This window comes from Diaphorina citri, unplaced genomic scaffold (genome assembly GCF_000475195.1).
Source record: "Diaphorina citri unplaced genomic scaffold, Diaci psyllid genome assembly version 1.1 scaffold699, whole genome shotgun sequence".
In the NCBI taxonomy this organism is placed as follows: domain Eukaryota; kingdom Metazoa; phylum Arthropoda; class Insecta; order Hemiptera; family Psyllidae; genus Diaphorina; species Diaphorina citri.
In genome coordinates, this window is record NW_007378132.1 from 64,975 (window position 1) to 90,721 (window position 25,747).

Sequence of the window (25,747 nt, forward strand, 5' to 3'; positions counted from 1 at the left end):
CACTAGCGTAGAATTGTATTTGACTTGGCAGAAAGAAACACTCTGTTCTGTACAAAGTTATTACAAAACATTGGAGCAGAGAAAATTATTAACCAAAAAGTATTACACTTCTCTGTATTTCTCAACTTTCTCAACGGAGGAGTGGAGGAGAAAATAATCTTGAACAGAAAATAAGTATGAAAACTTTCATATAAACGATTACACTCCTCTGTATTTCTCAACTTTCTCAACGGAGGAGTGGAGGAGAAAATAATCTTGAACAGAAAATAAGTATGAAAACTTTCATATAAACGAGGAGTGGAGGGTTGGAAACCTCCTGTTGAGAAAACAACATGCAGAGAATGTTATAAACATGTATATCATTAAATATGCACACACTGAGCATTTGAATGTAAGAAGGATGTGATATGTCGTATATGTTTAAACTTTCCATATTCCATGGACAACAACAATTACTGGACCCTGTTTTCCAAATCAATGAAAGAACTTTTTTTTATCTGACATTTGTTTAATATAAATGGTTAGCGAAAACATTTGAGCATTTGAATGTAAGAAGGATGTGATATGTCGTATATGTTTAAACTTTCCATATTCCATGGACAGCAACAATTACTGGACCCTGTTTTCCAAATCAATGAAAGAACTTTTTTTTATCTGACATTTGTTTAATATAAATGGTTAGCGAAAACATCAAAGATGATTGAACTCTCCAAATAGCAAATACCTTTGTATCAGGTCATTATTAGATTAAATAGTTTCATAATTATATATTTTGTCATTTGCGAAATATGCAAATATTTCGTCAAAGCATATTTGCAATTCTTTATTATGTTAGGGTTGTGGTAGGAAGAACAGGAAGAGGAGAGCTCTGCTGCTGCATCTATAAATGTATGTTATTATTTAACTTTAGAACAAAATAAATCGGATCGGAACAAATATTGTTAACTTTTTTCTGAAATTCTTAATGACTTATCACACCTCGCCCTGAATAACTTTACACCTATAAATCTACTTAGACTCTTGACTTTAGAACAAAATAAATCGGATCGGAACAAATTAATATTGTTAACTTTTTTCTGAAATTCTTAATGACTTATCACACCTCGCCCTGAATAACTTTACACCTATAAATCTACTTAGACTCTTAATAGAGCTAGAAGATAAAATCCAATGTCAGCTAGAAATGATTAGTGTCTTGTTTCATTTCAGTACATACCTACTCAGATTAAAAACCAATTTAATAATTTAATGTGATTCAGTCAATGCAAGTCCAACCTAAATCGCCTTACTTGTAATGCTCATTGGAAATCAAACCGCTGAAAACTTGTCTGATAAGTCGTATTTTATTTACCTTTTTCTTCGCATACGTTAAACATATTTGCAATAGCAACGTAATTTATAATTTATACAGATAAACATCAAATTATGACAATTTCAAGGAACTATTCGCCATATGATATAACCATTAATAGCTAAATTACAAGCCAAATGAATCGCACGAAATTTGGTTTGAAATATATACTAAAGGAGAAGGACAATGGAATAGAAGATGGTAACAAGGACGGCATCAAAGGCTTAAAAGGAAGGAAATCACAAAAACTCATCGTGCACCTAGTATTTTGCTTTGTTTTCTCGAGAATCCTTAAAAAATTAACTCGAGAAGGACTCATTAACGAAAAAAATCGTTGTGAATTATTAATTATGATTTTTTTCCAGGTCTGAATCAGCATATTTCTATTAATTTAATTCAAATCCTAGAATCTTGAACGGTAATCATAGATGGCAATTAAACTTCTAATAGTAATCATTACTCTGAAACCTGTATGCAGATAAATTGGGTGCGTTCGAACACGATTTTAATAGTAGGTAACCTATAGCAGAGTGGGAATCAAGTTGAGTATTTCTGGCATCTCCACTAATAATTACAAGCGTGTGTTAGTGAAGATGCCACAATTCTCATATTAGTGGATGTGCCAATTAACACCTATATGTTCTGAAGTAATTATCACTGTAAAGGAATGCTCTGAACATAACTTAATGTTTATCTCGACATAAGTTATGCGTAAAATGCACGGATATCTGCTTCCTATTACATACAAGTTGCTATTACATACAAGTTATATGATACAACTTTATAGCACCATTTCGGTGCACTATCCTTATTTCAGAAGGACACATTTTATATTGAACCCGCTATTATCATTACAACATTACCAGCAGAAAAAAGAACTATTTTGGAAACACTATTAACAATATTAAATATCTGTGAAAGAAAATACGGGTAGGGAAGACACACAAACAGTGTCGAACGGAAAATAGAAGTCACGAAATACGACTGAAGAAAGGACAGCTGACAAAAATATCATGTACATACTAGCCTTGGAATGACGATATGAACTGAATGACATGAACCGATTGTGATTTTGACCAGAAGTATACTATTTATGAAGTTTTTGAAAAACCAGATCGAAACATGCCAAGAACATTGGAAGATGCTGGATTTAAAATAACTACACCCAAGTATGTAGCAAAAATGTGCCACATGGAGCAAAGGTATGGCCCGAAAGTTGAAAACTTTCTGCAGGAATTCAACTCATATACGTCACTGGATATAAAGAAAACCACACTGAAGACAGCATAAAAAACAAAGTCAACCTCAAAGGAAGGGGGATGGGGCAGAGAAAAAGATAAATGGGAAAGAAAACCTGGACAGTGTACGAGACAAAAATGTCCGCATGAGTGTCAACAAACACAAGAGTGATGGAGTTGTCAAGACGGTGGAAGAAAAATGAGTTTTCAATTGAAATTCAATATGGAATAGAAATACTAGCACACACACACATGCTGATATGTTAGCCCTTAGCCTTTTGGAAATGTGCTGAACAGCCCAGGTGTGAGGCTTGTAGCCTTAACTGAAACACACACACACACATGCTGATATGTTAGCCCTTAGCCTTTTGGAAATGTGCTGAACAGCCCAGGTGTGAGGCTTGTAGCCTTAACTGAAAATATAATACAGGTATCTACATATGAGGATGATACAGATATCAGGAAAAAGCGATTGCTGATATGTTAGCCCTTAGCCTTTTGGAAATGTGCTGAACAATAGCCCAGGTGTGAGGCTTGTAGCCTTAACTGAAAATATAATACAGGTATCTACATATGAGGATGATACAGATATCAGGAAAAAGCGATAGATATTAGATAGAAAGCTCTATCTCAAGAAAAAACCATAGACTAAACTCGAGCAATAGAAAATTGGCATCTTTACAATGTATCTTTTTAAAGGGCAGGATGCATATTAGCTTTAAGCACTAGACCATGTCACTTGAGTCAGCAAGTCAGCATTAGTTTTGTAATTGGAAGGTTAAAAGGTTTGTTAGAAACTAGATAAAGTATCTTCGAATTTTCTCGCAAATGTTAGCCTCCTAGCATATAAATGAAGCGTCCACAGAAAATGCCGCTTTACTTTGCAAACACACCACTTGTCCCCGGTCCCATTGCCTTCTTGATAATGAGATATGAAGATTTTTTTTATGTCCAACAAAGAACACATTTTCCTTTTCACATAGGAAAAAATCTTCGAGATAATGTGAATTTAATTTTGATAATACAACAGAGGGATATCTACAGACACACACGTATAGGCATTACAATGTATCTTTTTAAAGGGCAGGCTGCATATTAGCTTTAAGCACTAGACCATGTCACTTGAGTCAGCAAGTCAGCATTAGTTTTGTAATTGGAAGGTTTAAAGGTTTGTTAGAAACTAGATAAAGTATCTTCGAATTTTCTCGCAAATGTTAGCCTTCTAGCATATAAATTAAGCGTCCACAGAAAATGCCGCTTTACTTTGAAAACACACCACTTGTCCCCAGTCCCATTGCCTTCTTGATATTGAGATATGAAGATTTTTTTTATGTCCAACAAAAAACACATTTTCCTTTTCACACAGGAAAAAATCTTCGAGATAATGTGAATTTAATTTTGATAATGACCAAAAAATGTTATATGAAACAACAGATTTGTCATGAGTGTAAGTAAGACCTTACAAAACGGGAACGCAAAATTAGCTTTCTAACATGTGTGATGGAACTGATGTTACATAAAAAAGCTGTCTAAATGTGCATTTGTTTTTTGACTGATTCCCCAGTTAAATGTTAACCTTTTTTTGTATGGTTTGTAAAACCATTCTCCGCATTTTCCAAGTGGGTAATGTATTGTATTAAGAAAAAGTACTCTGAATGAAACTTACCTTTCAAGGTGTTTGACTATATCCTCATAAGCTGCCCTACAGTTTTCCCAAATTCCGGATCTGTAAGGAAAATGATAAGTGCCTAATTAGTGTTTTCATCAAATGGGAAAAATCTACAACAACATGGTTCAAAATAATGTAATGTGTATCATTTACTGAGATCTAGATGTAGGTACATGGTAAAATAAACAAACATCTATGGAGATATAAAAAGTACATTCATAGCAAACTGTTTGCCTGATGGTTCAAAATAATGTAATGTGTATCATCTACTGAGATCTAGATGTAGGTACATGGTAAAATAAACAAACATCTATGGAGATATAAAAAGTACATTCATAGCAAACTGTTTGCCTGAAATGGATTAGTATGCACTAAGTTGCCTACGCTAGTAATGTCCGTACAAATGACAGGTGAATGATTTATATTTAAATTTTCTCCAGATGAGACAGCAATATTTCAAAGTCTAATATCAGGAGGAAAAATTAAAATGAGGGGGAGCAATAATTTTCTTTGGAAAAAACATGGTTCAAAATAATGTAATGTGTATCATCTATACTGAGAGCTAGGTGTAGGTACATGGTAAAATAAACAAACATCTATGGAGATATAAAAAGTACATTCATAGCAAACTGTTTGCCTGAAATGGATTAGTATCTATGCACTAAGTTGCCTACGCTAGTAATGTCCGTACAAATGACAGGTGAATGATTTATATTTAAAATTTCTCCAGATGAGACAGCAATATTTCAAAGTCTAATATCAGGAGGAAAAATTAAAATGAGGGGGAGCAATAATTTTCTTTGGAAAAAAGAGAGAGATTAATAATTGAAAAGATAAACAAAACAATAAAAGAAGAAAAATCTTGAACATTGAAACCGAAAAAAAAAAACTACACCAGGATTATTAAGAGAAAAAATATACAAAAAAAGTATCGAAGTTAATTTTATAAGCCAGCAGCTAAGGGACAAGATGAAGATGGATGAAGAATAGAATGTACTGAAGATGGGAAGAAAATTAATGAAAAATATAAACATAATAAAGATTTCAATAATTAGGAAAATGAAAACAACAAGGGAAAGAGAGAAAGAAGTAAATCATATTGAAATTGAAACTGTTGTTAATAAAGAACACGAAGAAGAGAAGAAAGAAGTACAAAAAAATCGAGGAAAAGAAATACTAAGACACAGCTTCTTCATACCCAAAGAATGTTCTGCAGCTACAACGAAATTTTGGTCGTCGTGCCGTCGACCGACGGCTGCAACGAAACATACAAAATCGTCAGGTGATACAAAAGGTGAAAAAGCCAGGAGTACAGAAAATACCTCGTCGTCGCCGTGCCGTCGACCGACGGCTGCAACGAAACATACAAAATCGTCAGGTGATACAAAAGGTGAAAAAGCCAGGAGTACAGAAAATATATATGCCGTCGACCGACGGCTGCAACGAAACATACAAAATCGTCAGGTGATACAAAAGGTGAAAAAGCCAGGAGTACAGAAAATATATAAATTGTTCATAAATGTTTCCACATAATTATGGTATGGTCAAATATGTGTAACAAGTTATCAAGTGCATATAGGGTGATTAACTACTAGGTATCTACCTTCCTAATCTTTCCATACCTTGGTCATAATATGGAAAGCAAGTAGGTACTACTGACAACTTCCTTCACGAGAGTCACACCCTCCTACCTCGAGTTTTCGCACTTAGTAAATCACTCGAGGTATCCAATTTTCACGGTAGTACCGATCAGTTCACTCGATATTTCTATAATCTTTAACAAGCACTGGCCTTCATTGATAAAAAATACTATCGTCTTTTTTTTCTCCTCTTATGATTAATTTTTTCTTTCCTTTTTTTTCAAAGACTTTGTAATAATTTTTTCCCTACATAAAAAAGTAGAGTGGGGGTGATTTATTAACAAAAATCAAAATTGTAAGTTTTTTCCTTTTCCTTTAAGTCTACAATCTTATGGTGGTCTGGAGAACCAGATTTTTTCAACAAAACAGCTATAATATGTGTATGGACTGTATGGTACAGAATTATACCTAGACGGAAAATATCATTTCAATAATACTTACCTATACTTATTTGACTTTATGCTTTCAAATGTACTTTTATTAACAAAAATCAAAATTGCAAGTTTTTTTTCCTTTTCCTTTAAATGTACAATCCTATGGTGGTATAGAGATAGACTGTATAGAGGACCAGATTTCAAGAAGATACCTATCTGTGTATGATATAGGATTACATCGGAAAATATCATTTTAATAATATGTACTTACCTATGCTTATTTTATTTTACACCTTCGTATGTGCTGTAAATTCATACATTCAATATACTCGTACAATATCTCATATTAGAAGAGGAAAATTCGAAATAAGTCTAGAGTTCAAAGCACAGTGCTATTTTCTTTCCCCATAGGCAACACGAACCTTACCGAGTTAAATATACAAATTGCCCTTCCCACCCTGTTTCTATTTGCAACCTACAATAAACTCGACATTCTAATGTTCTTACAGAGGTGTACAATAAGTCAAGTTGCACAGACCTTACAAAACGGGAACGCAAAATTAGCTTTCTAACATATGTGATGAAACTGATGTTAGGTACATAAAAAATCTGGTGTGAACATCACACGACTTTCTATTACATTAAACTTCTCAACTGTAAGTCGGACAGTTCTAAACCGACGCAAAAGAATAAGGTCTGCTCTTGGTAAAGTACTTGAAACTCAATACTTTGTATCTTTTTCCTATTCATGTTGGGTTGTATTTGTGTCTTGATTTGATGTGTAATTGAAATCGGCACCGACGCAAAAGAATAAGGTCTGCTCTTGGTGAAGTACTTGAAACTCAATACTTTGTATCTTTTTCCTATTCATGTTGGGTTGTATTTGTGTCTTGATTTGATGTGTAATTGAAATCGGCAATGTAGAAAAATATGGAGAATGAAATCAACTCACTCATGAAGAGAAATACGAATAATGAAGAAGAGTGATATAAAAAATAAGACCAAAGTATCAAATGTGTTGGGAACTCTCATAGTCTCAATGGGTAAGGTAAATACATTTTGTACCCAACGGGATTTGAACTTGAGTTTTAAGTAAGCCGACGATGACACATTGTAAAACTAATATCTATGCATAGGTATTATTTTATGATCACCCTGCTAAATGGTGGATGTGCCGAAACCTAGCTGAACACGGTCGCTTCGCTCCGGAATCCCGCTAGTTCATCCCGAGGCATGGCCAAACTTGTAGAAAAGGCATGGCCGAACTTGTAGAGCTAAGTTCTGGACGTTTTAACGGCAATGTAAGCAAGGCTTTCGTTTGATACAGTGTGGTAAGTAAGACACACATGAGACACATTAAAAAATGCCAGCTCTACTCAAGTAATAAATAGGTTGATAAAATATAACCATAGAAGTCGACGCAAAAGCAAATGATACTGGAGCACTACGCAGTAATGTGAAGTTCACTTTTCAGAATTCAATCTGGCAACATGAAGAACTAAAAGGTTCAAGTCCTATATGTAGGTATAGAGATACCAAAACCATGCACAATGTAATGTGTAGTGTACACATTTGCTCTGCATAAACCATTGATTTTTTTCTCTTTTTTTCCTGATAATATTTGTTCTAAATTGTAACTCTAGTCTCGTTAACATCGCATTATAAAGTAATGCACAGATTAATTTTATAGAAACAAGAACACCTACCATGCAGTTCTTACTCAACTTGGAGATAGCTTTTCTTTTATTGACACTTCTAAAGCGTTGGATCTGTTTAAATCAACGCTATGTTTTGTGATTTTAACTTAAAAGAGACTATTGTAAAAATGTCCATATTAATACAATACATAAAAATGATACATAACTGGTTCTAGAAAAAAGATTGTCAGTTTGTAAAGTTGTAGTTGTCTTTAGAGAAAGTTATGTGTTAACATGAGATTATTCAGGGATGCGTTAAGTTTTCCCTTTCTTTCAACACCAATACCAACAAACAAAAAAAAACAGTTCCTAAATATGGTTCAACCAAGCATCAAAAATAAATATGAATCAACCAAGCATCAATACAAAAGAATCAAAACTCAGGATGAAGCTTTGTGCCAGCCAGTCAGCTCTCCAAAGAGATAAAAAAGAAAGAAACTATGTTAACACTAATCTACTTCCCTTGTACCCATCAGATTTTAATTATTTGGAACCTCTCCAAATATGAATTAAAGATTTATAAGGATTATCCGAGGTACTCTTTATTTTCGTGTTAGTTGCTGATCCTGCAGCTCCGATTCATTCAGAATAGAGCACGTGACCAAACAAATTGGAACACAACAAGTTTGTCAATGGTTCGCTAAATGGGTAATCTGTGTTGGTTTTTATATGCAGAAGGTGATGAGGAAGACTAGCCGGTAACCTAGCTTCAAGCTTGAAAATAGCTAGGTTCATTTTGATCCTTACAAATTGCAAAGGAACCTCACATGAAGTCACAAATTTCAATAAGAACACTGTTACGTTTCCAACATTGAACGATTTTCTACATCTACAACTTAATGATGAGTAGGCAACTGCTGGATATAACTAACCTATGAAGAAATTAACATAAATACCTACTCGTATGTGCGAGTATACCTAAATGTTTATTATTTAAAATAATATGCTTCGTAACCTTGAGAATGAAGTAAATAGAAATGTACAAATGTTAGAAATGATCAAAATAACAAACGTATACAATTATATGGAATAAGAAAAATGTTATCTTTGAAACAGACAGACGGACAGACAGTCGGACACAAAACATGATATGAACCAAAGCAAAGATAATAAAGTACTTGGCGCGTATATGTGATTAGAATGAGTGTAGATATTTCATTCGACAGTCGGACACAAAACATGATATGAACCAAAGCAAAGATAATAAAGTACTTGGCGCGTATATGTGATTAGAATGAGTGTAGATATTTCATTCCCTGAGTTGGAACTGTAATTATTATGTAAAAGTTTTGACCTAGTATGGTATAAATTTCAAGCGAAGAATTATACGTTTAGTAATCCGAGATCTTGAAGTTCATATGGGATGAATACTTGGGTATATCATTTAATACAGGCCTTGTGCCTTGGAAATATACTTTGCATTCAGGGGTTTACAGAATTCCAACTTTTATAACTCCTTCCAAATCATTTTTTGATAAATGTAGGCACCTATCTGCTTTTTCCGTAGAATTCAGAATTCTTATCATTGAACAGATTCCCTAGAAAGTTAGTAGGTAGTCGATTTTGCGACAAAACCTCCTTATTTCCCACGTTAAAATCCACATTACATCAGGAATGAAAAAAAAGGGAACAAGTATTAAAATACTCTTATATTCTCTCAAAAATCAACTCTTCTCAACTAATTATTATTTAATCTGATGAAGTTTTGGGGATCCATCAAAATTATATTCAGATTTCTCGTTTCTATTTATTTCAGATTTAACAACTATTCATGATAATATAAAATATACTAGCTGAACAAGATTCCCTAGAAAGTTAGTAGTAGGTAGTCGATTTTGCGACAAAACCTCCTTATTTCCCAAATTAAAATCCACATTACATCAGGAATGAAAAAAAAAGGGAACAAGTAAAATACTCTTATATTCTCTCAAAAATCAACTCTTCTCAACTAATTATTATTTAATCTGATGAAGTTTTGGGGATCCGTCAAAATTATATACAGATTTCTCGTTTCTATTTATTTCAGATTTAACAACTATTCATGATAATATAAAATATATTTCGTACCTAATAACTAATAACAGTTAGATTACAACAATTGTCTATTTTATTGATTTTTAAAATCAAGAACAATCTTCAAGTAAGTCCCTAATAAATGAGCAAGCAACTTGGTGTTGAAGTTGAATACCTAGGTATATTCGTAAACAAAATCCCGCACATTGTGATGTTTTCCAACGAAATTTCGGTTTTCATTTCTCTGTTGGCAGTGAATAGTTAATTAAAATAATAACACACACACAAGTTTTCCACATTGAATTCTTAAGACATCAATCATAGCCGTCAGCAAACTTGTCAAGGGGAAAGCAGAAAATATCTTTCTCCTGTTCCTCCCCTACAGTTCCCTCATCTCTTATTTTTTACGAAAAGGGATGTAAATTATTAATATTTTCCTAATTAGACATTATTGTGGGTTTCATAATTTCAACGTCTGCACCAGCTATGTTTGTTTCAAAAAATTCGTTTCCTTGCCTTTCCCATTTTATTTCATTTTGAATCTCTCTAATATTCTTAATCATTCTGCATTTAATTAAATTTTTCTTCTATTTAATTCCTTTTTTGAAAGATCGTGGTGCTTTTAAATTTTGGTAATATTGTTTTCAATACGTGTGATATGCATTTTGTATCTAATTATTAAACTTCATAGTATTGTTTATAGGTGTTGGTAGGTATTATGGGATTTTCCCAACTAATAACTGGATCTGAATCATATTGGGATTAACCACATGCTAAGTGCTGATTCCCATTATTAATTTTAATAAATAAAATCAACATTTTGTTTCTACATATCATATTTCTTGGGGAAGCTTTTCGTAGAGCTTTGACTGTTTCCAGAAAATCTCTTTTCTTAGTAAGATAAACTCCAGATTTATCTCGCTGTAAAAACACATACCTATGTAAGAATTTCCTGACAATAATCTCGACTTTTGCAAACCCACAGTAGGTATAGTTTGTCAGAAGCCTGTTCCTCTAACAGAACCGTATGCGTTCGAACTTGCGGAGATGTGAACAATTATATTTGTATAAATAAAAGTTATGAGAAAATAATCCTCGACCTGGCCAAAGCGTTTTATATACGAGCGGAGAAATTTATGTCTACGAAATTGATTGTTTTCTTCTACAGGGTGGCCTCCAACAGGGGAGCTCATAAATCTCAAAATTGTTCTAACAGGAATCTGGAAAGAAGTAACAATAAAATGACTTACAAGGAATTTCCATCACGGTTGTAGATGACCTACATATCCAGGCCATCTATGACTAGTTAACACTTGAATATCTTTGTTTTTGTGAAGGAATACCCTACACAGACGTGGTTGAAAACCAACATTTGAGTGACAAGACATGTCAGTGATATCAGAGAAGTTACTCTTACAGTAAAACACATTAGAGAGTGAATTGGCAAAACGCCCTTCACATTAGCCCATGATCCTCTCATGAAATTTATTGTTAGTGTTGTGTTGGGCAATACGGTACAAAGTCCGCTCTACAATTATACCCATGTTATATTCAAAGCACATTAGAGAGTGAATTGGCAAAACGCCCTTCACATTAGCCCGTGATCCTCTCATGAAATTTATTGTTAGTGTTGTGTTGGGCAATACGGTACAAAGTCCGCTCTACAATTATACCCATGTTATATTCAAATTGTATATACTTACCAACAACAGATATCTTTTCGTTTTATTTTATTTTGAGATTTCTTTATAGCAATAAAATTATGCTACAATAAGAATTATAGCTTACTATTAATTTTATACAATCTATGTGTACAGTACAGTTCGACATGGTTAACCCTTTAGTCTTGTTCAAAGAACATTTGCCTTATCAGACAATCTGTCTCTTTGGCAATAAAATTTATTTCTTTATTCAACACTTCACTAGATTCTTTTGCTTAAAACTTTGCTCTACTCTTCTTGACAAAGCTCCTTTGAAATCTCAATGTGTGTGTGTGTGTGTGTGTGTGTGTGATACCAAATACAATTAAAGTACTTGTACTTTGTACTTGGAAGTACAATTTTTCCAACTCTGTAATGGACTCGAGTTTGACTTGAAAACCTATTGGTGTTGCGGTGTAGTAGGCTACCGAATGGGTTAAAAGAAACATTTGAATTCGAGGCTAATAAATAACATAATAGCTGAACCTGATGTAGAAATATAAAAAGGCCTATAAAAGATTCGCAATTGCAGGACCATACATACATGGGCATAACATTATGACGAGGAAGGGTCATTTGAAAAAGTAAAACAATTTTTAATAAGCTTTTTATGGGGGTCACTTCATGGGTTTCGCAGTTGTAAGAAGGAAGAGCAGCATGAAATATGCATAGTTGCAGAGAATGCAGAGTAAGCGCACAGACCGTATCTTGTCATTGAAACCAAAAGAGTATAAATTCTTCTGTGAGAAAGAATCCACAGAGCAAATAATAAATTTACTTAAAATATCAGGAAAGCAATACCATGCATCCAAAGGGCAGTAGCAGCAGAGGGCCATGAGAAGCCTTATACTGTAAAGGTATGATGGGAATAAATATGTCAAGGTAAGTATCCCTGAAACTGGAAATAGTTACCCACTTATTCCGTTAAGGAAGGAGGGATCAAATGAAATGTGGGTACATATTTGTGAAATGATTAGTAACTGAGTCCTCAAATTAGTTTCACGAGTATTTTAGACCAAGGTGTTCATACTTGGTCCCCTGCGTCCTATATTTGTTCAGTCCACATTCTTTTGATGTTACTTCCAAGTGTGTTCCGAACATTAATCATTACATATGTGTACAAATTGACACCCTAATTATTAATAATCTCCTTAGAGATGTTAACATGGAAGATTCCGGTGCAAACACAAGTTGGGTTATTGTATTAGTGCGTGCAGTGACTATTAACTAATCAGGTGGTAATTCTAGTGTAGGAAGAAGATATGGATGATCTTGAATATAGTCTGATTTTATTTCAACAATATTTCTGATAATCCTCACACGACATTATTTTACATTAATTTCTTTTTTCGGTTTCATATTAAATAGTTTGTGTTAATTGTGATGCAAATTTTTCCAATTTTTGCAAAAACTCCAAGTAAATTGCCACATTACAAATGCAAAACTTGGAACACAAATCGATAACGAGAAAGCAACATCTTCTAAACTGTTAAAATAATGTGTGTATTTTTTTTCCTTCTAAAATAATTCCGTCTCACAGCGGGACCCCGACAAAAAGTTATGTACCGAATAATACAAGTTCATTAAAATAAAATTTAAAATATTTTTATATTTCCTTACCAATTCGGAGCGCCAAGAACACCAGAAGCTCAAATTGAAAATTTAATTTGATCTGTGTAGGTACGATGCGATTTTTGTAGCTTCTGTTTCAAGTTTGGCCACGGCACCGCCTGAGGATCATTACCATGAGTGACGACACTAAGATAATCTTCCAGTGCAGACACATGACAATTCAAAATATTGTCCCCCTCATCAGTATAAACCTCGTCTTGAAAGAATTGAAGGGACACTCAGTGGTAGAAAGGCGATGAATGGGAAATGTACCCTGTACATTTACATGAACTTCACCAGAAAGTTGTGAGGAATTTGGTTATTGTCTAATGAATTTGCTGAATTTCATACGTGGAAAATGTTTCAACAATAACTCGATCCTTTATCATATTTTATTGAAAAAGATACTCATTTCATAATTTGTATAAATGATGGTATGTGTGAGCTCACATATTTCCCATATTTTTGTTTAATGTGTGAAAAGAAGGAAGCGCATATTGTTGTGGTCAAATATGAACATGTAAAAGTTCAAATATGTGAAGAAATAAAACTTTGATCAGACTACATATTAGGATACTAAAAAGTTGGGAGCTTCCACAAAATATATTCACATGGGTACCTAGGTAATTTGTGTATTAGTTTTGATAAAAAATTAAATCTCTCACTCAGCTTGGTGTTTAGTTTGATAGTTGCCTGTTTATCTTTCGCACAGTTTTTATCTGTAATGTGTTTTGTCTGCATTGCCTTCGAGATTACACAACGCTCTATCCTAAAGTAAGAAGATACTTCTGAACTAGATACCAACATAATTTATGTGAGTGTTATTATAATGAAATATGAAGAAGTATGGTAACTTAATTCAAACAAAAGAGCCTCTTTAACTGATCTTGTGATTCACAACAGGGGAGTCTCTCACTGAAAATGCTGAATTGCTGATATACGATTTTGTATGACTGGAATTTTATTTCAAGTCAACCAACACTTTCTACACAGCTCTGCATACGATTATTTACAAGAGAGCACACATAGTGCCCGAACAGTGTAAATATATGATCCTAAACTGAATGTAATCTTCTTCAAATATTTATATGTTAATAGTTTTATTAGTTTTTAATGTTATAAATTAATCCAGAAAGAACACAATGGATTTTAATTGTTTTTATTCCCTAATTTCGAGATAACATTTGCGTTAAATTTATACACTTGTTTTGTTTTCGTATTTTCCTCATTTCCATTCATTCCCAGATTCTAATCTTTCCGTAGTCTGAGCTTGAGACGTGTGTGTGTGTGTGTGTGTGTGTGTGTGTGTGTGTGTGTGTGTGTGTGTGTGTGTAATCTCCTTGGTATCTTGCGATACCAAGTACAATTAAAGTACTTGTACTTTGTACTTGCAAGTACAATTTTTCCAACTCTGTAATGGACTCGAGTTTGACTTGAAAACCTATTGGTGTTGCGGTGTAGTAGGCTACCGAATGGGTTAAAAGAAACATTTGAATTCGAGGCTAATAAATAACATAATAGCTGAACCTGATGTAGAAATATAAAAAGGCCTATAAAAGATTCGCAATTGCAGGACCATACATACATGGGCATAACATTATGACGAGGAAGGGTCATTTGAAAAAGTAAAACAATTTTTAATAAGCTTTTTATGGGGGTCACTTCATGGGTTTCGCAGTTGTAAGAAGGAAGAGCAGCATGAAATATGCATAGTTGCAGAGAATGCAGAGTAAGCGCACAGACCGTATCTTGTCATTGAAACCAAAAGAGTATAAATTCTTCTGTGAGAAAGAATCCACAGAGCAAATAATAAATTTACTTAAAATATCAGGAAAGCAATACCATGCATCCAAAGGGCAGTACCAGCAGAGGGCCATGAGAAGCCTTATACTGTAAAGGTATGATGGGAATAAATATGTCAAGGTATCCTTGAAACTGGAAATAGTTACCCACTTATTCCGTTAAGGAAGGAGGGATCAAATGACCCCGTATGGGGGTACAAATTTGTGAAATGATTAGTAACTGAGTCCTCAAATTAGTTCCACGAGTATTTTAGACCAAGGTGTTCATATTCGGTCCCCTGCGTCCTCTATTTGTTCAGTCAACATTCTTTTGATGTTACTTCCCAGTGTGTTCCGAACATTAATCATTACATATGTGTACAAATTTGACACCCTAATTATTAATAATCTCCTTAGAGATGTTAACATGGAAGATTCCGGTGTAAACACAAGTCGGGTTATTGTATTAGTGCGTGCAGTGACTATTAACTAATCAGGTGGTAATTCTAGTGTAGGAACAAGATATGGATGATCTTGAATATAGTCTGACTTTATTTCAACAATATTTCTGATAATCCTCACACGACATTATTTTACATTTCTTTTTTCGGTTTCATATTAAATAGTTTGTGTTAATTGTGATGCAAATTTTTCCAATTTTTGCAAAAACTCCAAGTAAATTGCCTGACATTATTTTACATTTCTTTTTTCGGTTTCATATTAATAAATAGTTTGTGTTAATTGTGATGCAAATTTTTCCAATTTTTGCAAAAACTCCAAGTAAATTGCCGAAGATTATGAATGCAGAATAAATCGTATTTCCCATGGTTCAAAGTTCAAATACCTACATTAAAAGAGGCCACTTTTGCTGTTTGGGCATCAATCTTATACCATTCAAATAACTTGTCTCCCTGTTTTGTGATTTTAACTTAAAAGAGACTACTGTAAAAATGTCCATATTAATACAATACATAAAAATGATACATAACTGGTTCTAGAAAAAAGATTGTCATTTTGTAAAGTTGTAGTTGTCTTTAGAGAAAGTTATGTGTTAACATGAGATTATTCAGGGATGCGTTAAGTTTTCCCTTTCTTTCAACATAAATAACTTGTCTCCCATTTTCGAAGAAGGAAAAAACAAAGGTCCTAGCACAATATCAATCTGTACGTATGACTGAGAACATACACACACAAGTGAATAACAATGAAGCAATGATGCAGGTTTTTATTAACATTAATAGAAACAATAAACGACTACGACAAAGCAGAATAACATATTGGGGAGAATGGAATTGTTCTCTACAATGACACTGACAAATTCAATTGAAATGAAGTACCTTTTAATTAAGTACAATCAAATAACAATATAATACTTTTCATACAAACATTATCAGATTTAATAGAGTTGTTCAAGTTACTCAAACTTTTATTGGTTAAATTGAAAAGTGGCCGAGTTCTATTATGTAGATTCTACATTGTAGAAGGACGATGAGATTCTGTTTGGAAAATATTGCTCCATACAAACATCATCAGATTTAATAGAGTTGTTCAAGTTACTCAAGCTTCCTATTGGTTAAATTGAAAAGTGGCCGAGTTCTATTATGTAGATTCTACATTGTAGAAGGACGATGAGATTCTGTTTGGAAAATATTGCTTGTTGTGTTGGCGATGTTCACAGTAAAAGTGATGCGCTTATCGTTGCTTGGAAAAATTTAGTTAAAAGTTCACAAAACGATTCAAGAAGAGTCCGTGTCAGCGTACATCTTGTACTTTTGTGCCCTTATATGATGTTCACAGTTGCTTGGAAAAATTTAGTTAAAAGTTCACAAAACGATTCAAGAAGAGTCCCTGTCAGCGTACATCTTGTACTTTTGTGCCCTTATACTAAAAGTCTCCACTTTAAGATTCAAAATATTGTGAAAGGAAGTAAAAAGTGATTTGCCCGACAGTGGGTGATAACAATTTAGTTGAAATCCAGAAGCATGATTGAAGTTTGACTACCATGCAACCTACCTAAAGGTAACATCATCTGACTAATGCCGATCATTTAAAATTTAAATGATCAACACAAAGTTCTTTCATATTGTGACAATAAAAAGTGATCTTCTAAATTCCAACTTAGTTTGTTCTGGACAACTTTGGGTTTTAGGTAGCAAAAATATCAAACTGAGAATAAATTCAAACGTAAATTTATACAAAACACATTGGTAGTATACAAATTGCTCATAAAATCGTAAAAAAGAACATGTTTTTTTCTGAAATCTCATCATTCAAATTATGATTATTTAATACAGAAATGTTGATAAATGAGTATAATTCAAAAATATGAACAAAATATGTCAAATGGTAGATTTTTTCTTCGTTTCGATTTGACGAGCATTCGGCATTATTTATGACTTCTGAAGTCAGTTGTATTACTCAGGTATCTTTCAGAATAAATCTTCGTTTCGATTTGACGAGCATTCGGCATTATTTATGACTTCTGAAGTCAGTTGTATTACTCAGGTATCTTTCAGAATAAAATTATTAATTTGGCAAGAGAATGAACAGCACAAGTTTCTCCGAAGGTAAATGGAAAACAGAGAAGCTACTTGGGCAGCTGATTTCTTCAGGTCCCAAATGAATTAGATGGAAATGCATCTGAAATTTCGCACAAAAGATTGTAAAAAAATTCAGCAGATAAATAATCGTACTGTCAGTAACGTAGACAGATAGTGAAAGATCTTAATTTTTTCCAATGAATGGTCGCCTAAGGGTAATACAGCACAAGTTTCTCCGAAGATAAATGGAAAACAGTGAAGCTACTTGGGCAGCTGGTTTCTTCAGGTCCCAAATGAATTAGATGGAAATGCATCTGAAATTTCGCACAAAAGATTGTAAAAAATTTCAGCAGATAAATAATCGTACTGTCAGTAACGTAGACAGATAGTGAAAGATCTTAATTTTTTCCAATGAATGGTCGCCTAAGGGTAATAGGAACCTACTTCCTCTAGGGTAAAAGTCTCATACCCAGCGAGCCTTTGAGACCAAATGAATTAGATGGAAATGTATCTGAAATTTCGCACAAAAGATTGTAAAAAATTTCAGCAGATAAATAATCGTACTGTCAGTAACGTAGACAGATAGTAAAAGAACTTAATTTTTTCCAATGAATGGTCGCCTAAGGGTAATAGGAACCTACTTCCTCTAGGGTAAAAGTCTCATACCCAGCGAGCCTTTGAGGATGGTTTCTTGAAGTCTTTTCCACAGATCTATAGATAGAACATTACAAATGCAAAACTTGGAACACAAATCGATAACGAGAAAGCAACATCTTCTAAACTGTTAAAATAATGTGTGTATTTTTTTTCCTTCTAAAATAATTCCGTCTCACAGCGGGACCCCGACAAAAAGTTATGTACCGAATAATACAAGTTCATTAAAATAAAATTTAAAATATTTTTATATTTCCTTACCAATTCGGAGCGCCAAGAACACCAGAAGCTCAAATTGAAAATTTAATTTGATCTGTGTAGGTACGATGCGATTTTTGTAGCTTCTGTTTCAAGTTTGGCCACGGCACCGCCTGAGGATCATTACCATGAGTGACGACACTAAGATAATCCTCCAGTACAGACACATGATATTTCAAAATATTGTCCCCCTCATCAGTATAAACCTCGTCTTGAAAGAATTGAAGGGACACTCAGTGGTAGAAAGGCGATGAATGGGAAATGTACCCTGTACATTTACATGAACTTCACCAGAAAGTTGTGAGGAATTTGGTTATTGTCTAATGAATTTGCTGAATTTCATACGTGGAAAATGTTTCAACAATAACTCGATCCTTTATCATATTTTATTGAAAAAGGATATTCATTTCATAATTTGTATAAATGATGGTATGTGTGAGCTCACATATTTCCCATGTTTTTGTTTAATGTGTGAAAAGAAGGAAGCGCATATTGTTGTGGTCAAATATGAACATGTAAAAGTTCAAATATGTGAAGAAATATAACCTTTGATTAGACTACATATTAGGATACTAAAAAGTTGGGAGCTTCCACAAAATATATTCACATGGGTACCTAGGTAATTTGTGTATTAGTTTTGATAAAAAATTAAATCTCTCACTCAGCTTGGTGTTTAGTTTGATAGTTGCCTGTTTATCTTTCGCACAGTTTTTATCTGTAATGTGTTTTGTCTGCATTGCCTTCGAGATTACACAACGCTCTATCCTAAAGTAAGAAGATACTTCTGAACTAGATACCAACATAATTTATGTGAGTGTTATTATAATGAAATATGAAGAAGTATGGTAACTTAATTCAAACAAAAGAGCCTCTTTAACTGATCTTGTGATTCACAACAGGGGAGTCTCTCACTGAAAATGCTGAATTGCTGATATACGATTTTGTATGACTGGAATTTTATTTCAAGTCAACCAACACTTTCTACACAGCTCTGCATACGATTATTTACAAGAGAGCACACATAGTGCCCGAACAGTGTAAATATATGATCCTAAACTGAATGTAATCTTCTTCAAATATTTATATGTTAATAGTTTTATTAGTTTTTAATGTTATAAATTAATCCAGAAAGAACACAATGGATTTTAATTGTTTTTATTCCCTAATTTCGAGATAACATTTGCGTTAAATTTATACACTTGTTTTGTTTTCGTATTTTCCTCATTTCCATTCATTCCCAGATTCTAATCTTTCCGTAGTCTGAGCTTGAGACGTAGGTACTGAATTTAAAATGCTCTTTCCAAGTGAAAGACCATTTATGAAATGATTTTTCCTTCGGGTGTTTGGTGTTTGAATCTTGTCAGGTACCTATGTGTTCCTTGAATGTCCCACTGACGCTGTCACAGACGGACTTCCTCGAAAAGAGCTTCAAATCACACAATTAATTCACACATCATATTTGGCACAAATGAATCGCCTAGTCTTTCAAGTTCCATTTGAAAGGTGGATTAAAAGAATTCCACCATGTAGGTTGTACTTGTACATAACGGTTGCTACCTTGAGCCCATGAGGCAAAATAATCAAGTACTTAAGTTTCTGATATGTCTTTCTGTTATATGAGAAACATAATTAGACATATTTTATATAGGTAGGCGATTACAAATGAATCGCCTAGCCTTTCAAGTTCCATTTGAAAGGTGGATTAAAAGAATTCCACCATGCAGGTTGTACTTGTACATAACGGTTTCTACCTTGAGCCCATGACCCTATGGGCAAAATAATCAAGTACTTAAGTTTCTGATATGTCTTTCTGTTATATGAGAAACATAATTAGACATATTTTATATAGGTAGGCGATTTTTCTAACTTTGCTCATGTACTCATTGGTAGGATCTTTTTTGACTAGAACTGCTTTACTTTCATTTAGGAACTCGTTGAGTAGGCGATTCTAAATGAGTTTCAAAGACTGTGAATAGAGCTGCACTTGATGGAATATTTACGAGACAAGTGTCATTGAGTGTACCGAGTACAATCACAATCAGAGCCATTATGTCGTTTAATATTATTAATAACAGTACCTACTAACTCGTCATTGATTGTTTCTCACAGGAAACGCTAGTTAAAACATACAAATCTCCCTTCAAATAAACATATCACCTCTTGCGTCCCAATGCCTCTTCTTGGAGACTTAAAGAGAAGCGGCAAAAACAGGGAGCAGAGGAGGTTTGAATTTGTGGAATTGGATTCAATAATCTGCTGTTCAAACATCAAAAAAGACCAAACCCCCCTATCTAGATACCGTGGAGTTAGGTGTATGGTTTCATAAATAATGGACTCACATCCTACACCACTACTCGTCTCCCTGCTAATAGCTTCATTAACAGGGTCCTGGGTGCTGCGGTATACCACAGGGAGCGCTCCTTGTTCCTTAATATGAATATGTCGAGTTCAAAGAAAAACTTCCGTTTGTTGAAAGAATTTAACGATTACATGTTAAATATTTGTTCGACGGTTACATTGAAAGGCCTGGTATCCAGTTCTTCGCTAAGACAGTACTTTGTCGGAATACCAGGATTCCTTTGTATAAACAATCAGCAGAAATTAGTCCCAAGACTTTCAAGTGTCTATGATGGGATATGATATCCTAGACTCCTAGAATAATTAAACCGAGTTCAAAGAAAAAGGTTTGTTGAAGAATTTAACGATTACATGTTAAATATTTGTTCAACGGTTACTTTGAAAGGCCAGTATCCGGCTATTCGTTAAGTACCTACTCTGTCGGGAATATCAGGACTTCTTTGTATAAACAATCAGCAGAAATTAGTCCCAAGACTTTCAAGTGTCTATGATGGGATATGATATCCTAGACTCCTAGAATAATTAAGGTATCCGGCTATTCGTTAAGTACCTACTCTGTCGGGAATATCAGGACTTCTTTGTATAAACAATCAGTAGAAATTAGTCCCAAGACTTTCAAGTGTCTATGATGGGATATGATATCCTAGACTCCTAGAATAATTAATTATGACATATTCGGTCTAGTCTAGTCAAACCACTGCTATTGGTCTCAATAAATGTGCAAGTCAAGGTTACACCCAAGCACTAAAAAATACCAGATTTACATTTGGAAAGACCAAACAACAATATAGCGTAGAAAAAACGAGATAAACACCACAAAACCAGAATATTTGCATTTATTTATCAAATAAAGTACCTATCAAATATACGAGACCTGGTTTAGACTGCTGGGGCAAAGGGACTTTTCAGTCGTAAGGTTGATATTTGCTTTGCAATAACTGACACGGGAGTTATCCAAAAGAGATTCAGTGACATCGTCCCAAGGAGAGGGAATTTAAAAAGGGTAGCAGATATTAAACGTTAGGAGTGTTAGGATAACTGGTCCACTAAGGTCTCATTTTGAATCTACGAAATCTCACAAATACAATATTACTTGCACTTGATTAGGAATCAGATGTTCCAAAACATGTGGAGAGTGCAAGTAAGAGACCAAACCCAACAATATAGCGTAGAAAAAACGAGATAAACACCACAAAACTAGAATATTTGCATTTATTTATCAAATAAAGTACCTATCAAATATACGAGACCTGGTTTAGACTGCTGGGGCAAAGGGACTTTTCAGTCCTATGCGGGCAGGATAAACAAGGTAGGTATACTCTACTCGCTTGGGTATTGAACAGGACAACAATACATATTAATAGAAGACTAGCGTATTGTTTCCTGCGTCAATTACTTCTCTCTGATTATTCTACTCGCTTGGGTATTGAACAGGACAACAATACATATTAATAGAAGACTAGCGTATTGTTTCCTGCGTCAATTACTTCTCTCTGATTCTCTGTGTGCTTGACGATGGTTGATGCGAATTCTATTCCATTCAATTTAATTCATCGCCTGCAATGACGTACATCAGAGGTACAATAGTACCTAGTACATCAAAGGTACAATACGCCACAGAGAACAGAGAGGAATAAGTAGATTAAGTTGTACTTATGACTTGTCCATATCTTGTGTAGAGGTACAGTAGGTACCCTTTAGAAGAGGTGCAATTCGCTTAAAAGGGAGATATAAGTGCTATGTACCTATGACTAGATAGAGACTATTAGTGACTAGTTAAGGAGATTCGATGTTGAAACTGGGGGACTAAACCGCCTCAGGAAACGCTTCCGCGTAGCATTTTGAGCTTTGAGATGCGTTGCAAAACCACTTCATCTACCTATGACTAGATAGAGACTAGAGACTACTAGTGATTAATTAAGGAGATTCGATGTTGAAACTGAGGGACCAAACTGCCTCAGGAAACGCTTCCACGTAGCATTTTGAGCTTTGAGATGCGTTGCAAAACCACTTGATAAAATGAGGAATCGAAAGTACGAGCGTGTACAATCCAAATGTACGAGTATTGCCAGGTCAAACTAATTACAAAAGAAAAGCATATTGTAGAGAATGCTAGGCAAATCAGTCGGGCTGAAGTGTAGTTAACTAGAGGAAAATCAATATTGAAAATAAAAAAACCTACAAACTGGCAACTCCTAATGACAGCGTTCTTCACTAATGTAAAATAAACTTTAAAGCAAACAAAAAAGTCACTCCAGGCTGTTTAAATTCAAAAGAAAGATAAACACCAGTCACTCACATTGGAAATATAGGTATCCTACATGCAACTTAAATAACAAACAAACGTGAGAAATGAAAACTCGAATATTTAATGAAATTGGAGTACTGAATTATCTACAGTCTACAGGATGGTACTGTTAAACCTTTCACTGGTCAATAGAATATTGCACTTGGCAATGCTCTGGTACCCACTAAAGTTGTGAAAAGCTCTCTGCTTTACCACATGTTAAACCTTTCACTGGTCAATAGAATATTGCACTTGGTAATGCTCTGGTACCCACTAAAGTTGTGAAAAGCTCTCTGCTTTACCACAAAGATTCATGATTTGATTTTGTTTTGAAGTAAAATATGAACAAAAAAACTCACCATTTTGAAGATGCCCGTTAGGGTAGTCGCCATAGTCGGAGCCTCCGTTCTCCAGCCGGTGCTTCTTGAGTTGGTGACTCACCATTTTGAAGATGCCCGTTAGGGTAGTCGCCATAGTCGGAGCCTCCGTTCTCCAGCCGGTGCTTCTTGAGTTGGTGACTAAGATGTGATGCCGCCAGTGACAGTCCCACCGATGCTCTCTTGGGAGGTCGACCCGGTCTGGAGCTGCGAACGTATAGAGCGTTACTGTCGATTAGAGAAAGGACAAGGGTTAGTAAAAGCAAGCGGCCTAATAGTAAGGTATGTTATTAAGGTGCGTCCAAACATAGTGGACATGTTGTCAAGACAGTGTGGACGGTTCAGTCGACGTCGATCGACGGCCGGTTGACTATGTGTGGACACACCTTTAGGAGTACAAAGCGTATACAGAGCTAGTGTCGGTGTCGATTAGAGAAAGGACGGGGGTTAGTAAAAGCAAGTGGCAAAGTGTTAGGGGTCCTTACCAGAGAGTTAGTTACTGTCGATCAGAGTTAGTAACAGCAAGCGGCCTAATGCTAGTAGGAATAGAGAGTTTTTAGGCAAGAGGATAAGTCAATAAGTCACTTTCGAAACAGTGGAAGAACGGGGGTTAGTAAAAGCAAGTGGCCTAATGTTGGGGTTAGTAAAAGCAAGTGGCAAAGTGTTAGGGGTCCTTACCAGAGAGTTAGTTACAGAGTTAGTAACAGCAAGCAGCCTAATGCTAGTAGGAATAGAGAGTTTTTAGGCAAGAGGATAAGTCAATAAGTCACTTTCGAAACAGTGGTAGAGAAGATCTTCACTGTTTACTGACAAATCGTTTCCATTTTCTTTTCCAAAGGTACACATGTGATATTAGACTATGAGGTGATGAATCAAATAATTCCTTTCGGGGTTTATTGAAAACCAGACCAGAAAAATCGGCTTTCTTTTTTTTTCAATCAAGCAACGAATGCACAAAAATTCATTTCAGATCGGAATCATGTGATATTAGGTGATGAATCAAATAATAAATTGCTTTCAGGGTTTATTGAAAACCAGACCAGAAAAATCGGCTTTCTTTTTTTTTCAATCAAGCAACGAATGCACAAAAATTCATTTCATCAGGAAACTCATCAAAAGGAAAAGAAAAAAAAAACTTGCGATAAGAATCTTGAAAGTTTGCTTTTTTTATTCTCTGCTGGGATGTCAGGAAAATGATTTCATAATCCTTGATTGATGAAGTCTAGGAGGAGTGATTAAAGTGATAACACGAGGCTGCTGTGATAAGAGACCGAATTTGTGGTGAACCATGCTCAATGATGAGGCAATTTCGTTTTTATTTCGTTAAGAGAAAACTTAATAGTATTTCTTGCAGATATCTCATAATGCCTTCTTCCTTTTTTTAGGAGATCTCTCTCTCCCCCTCCCCTCCCTCTTTCTCTCTCTCTCTCTCTCTCTCTAATAGTTGAGATACTTGTGATAAAAAATGATTTCTATTCCTCCCTAAAGTCATGAACGGTGGTGCTATTTAGCTCTCGATAACCTTTTGTCTTGAACGGAGTCAAACACATTTCTTGCGACTTAGAAAATGACCATTAAAGTGATCAGAAAGCACCTCGTTTACTGTACACACACAGCACACTTCTAGGTATATTTACTCATACTTTATTGTACACGTATAACTCGTAATTATAACGAAAAATCGTACACTTCTATCGTATAAAGGATGGCCTGAAGAGTGCAACTGCAACAGATAGGTAAAGGCTGCAAAGTCCAGAAACATAGATGAGGTTTCATGTTCCTTCGGGCTGGAATGTTTAGGAATGAAAATACGTTGTTTTCCATTCCTGATTTCCGATATTTTTATTTTTTACCATAAGGAATGCTGCATATTTTTTTTTTTTTTAATTAAATGCAAAATATATTTACTCATACTTTATTGTACACGTATAACTCGAAATTATAACGAAAAATCGGACACTTCTATCGAATAAAGGATGGCCTGAAGAGTGCAACTGCCACAGATAGGTACAGGCTGCAAAGTCCAGAAACATAGATGAGGTTTCATCTTCCTTCGGGCTGGAATGTTTAGGAATGAAAGTACGTTGTTTTCCATTCCTGATTTCCGATATTTTTATTTTTTACCATAAGGAATGCTGCATATTTTTTTTTTTTTTAATTAAATGCAACCTGGACGTCACAATGCTATGAGTATTTCAT

At 34.5% G+C, this 25,747-nt stretch overlaps 1 protein-coding gene across 1 annotated transcript in view; it reads right to left on the bottom strand.

Moving 5' to 3' along the window:
• Nucleotides 1-25,747, bottom strand: part of LOC103511308 (dachshund homolog 2-like) — a gene marked incomplete at its 3' end in the record, with an annotated part of 111,573 nt that overhangs the window by 59,691 nt on the left and 26,135 nt on the right. The window contains exon 2 of the mRNA XM_026825113.1: nucleotides 23,613-23,776. Within this exon, the coding sequence (XP_026680914.1) occupies nucleotides 23,613-23,776 (164 nt within the window). The remainder of the gene's footprint in view (nucleotides 1-23,612; nucleotides 23,777-25,747) is intronic.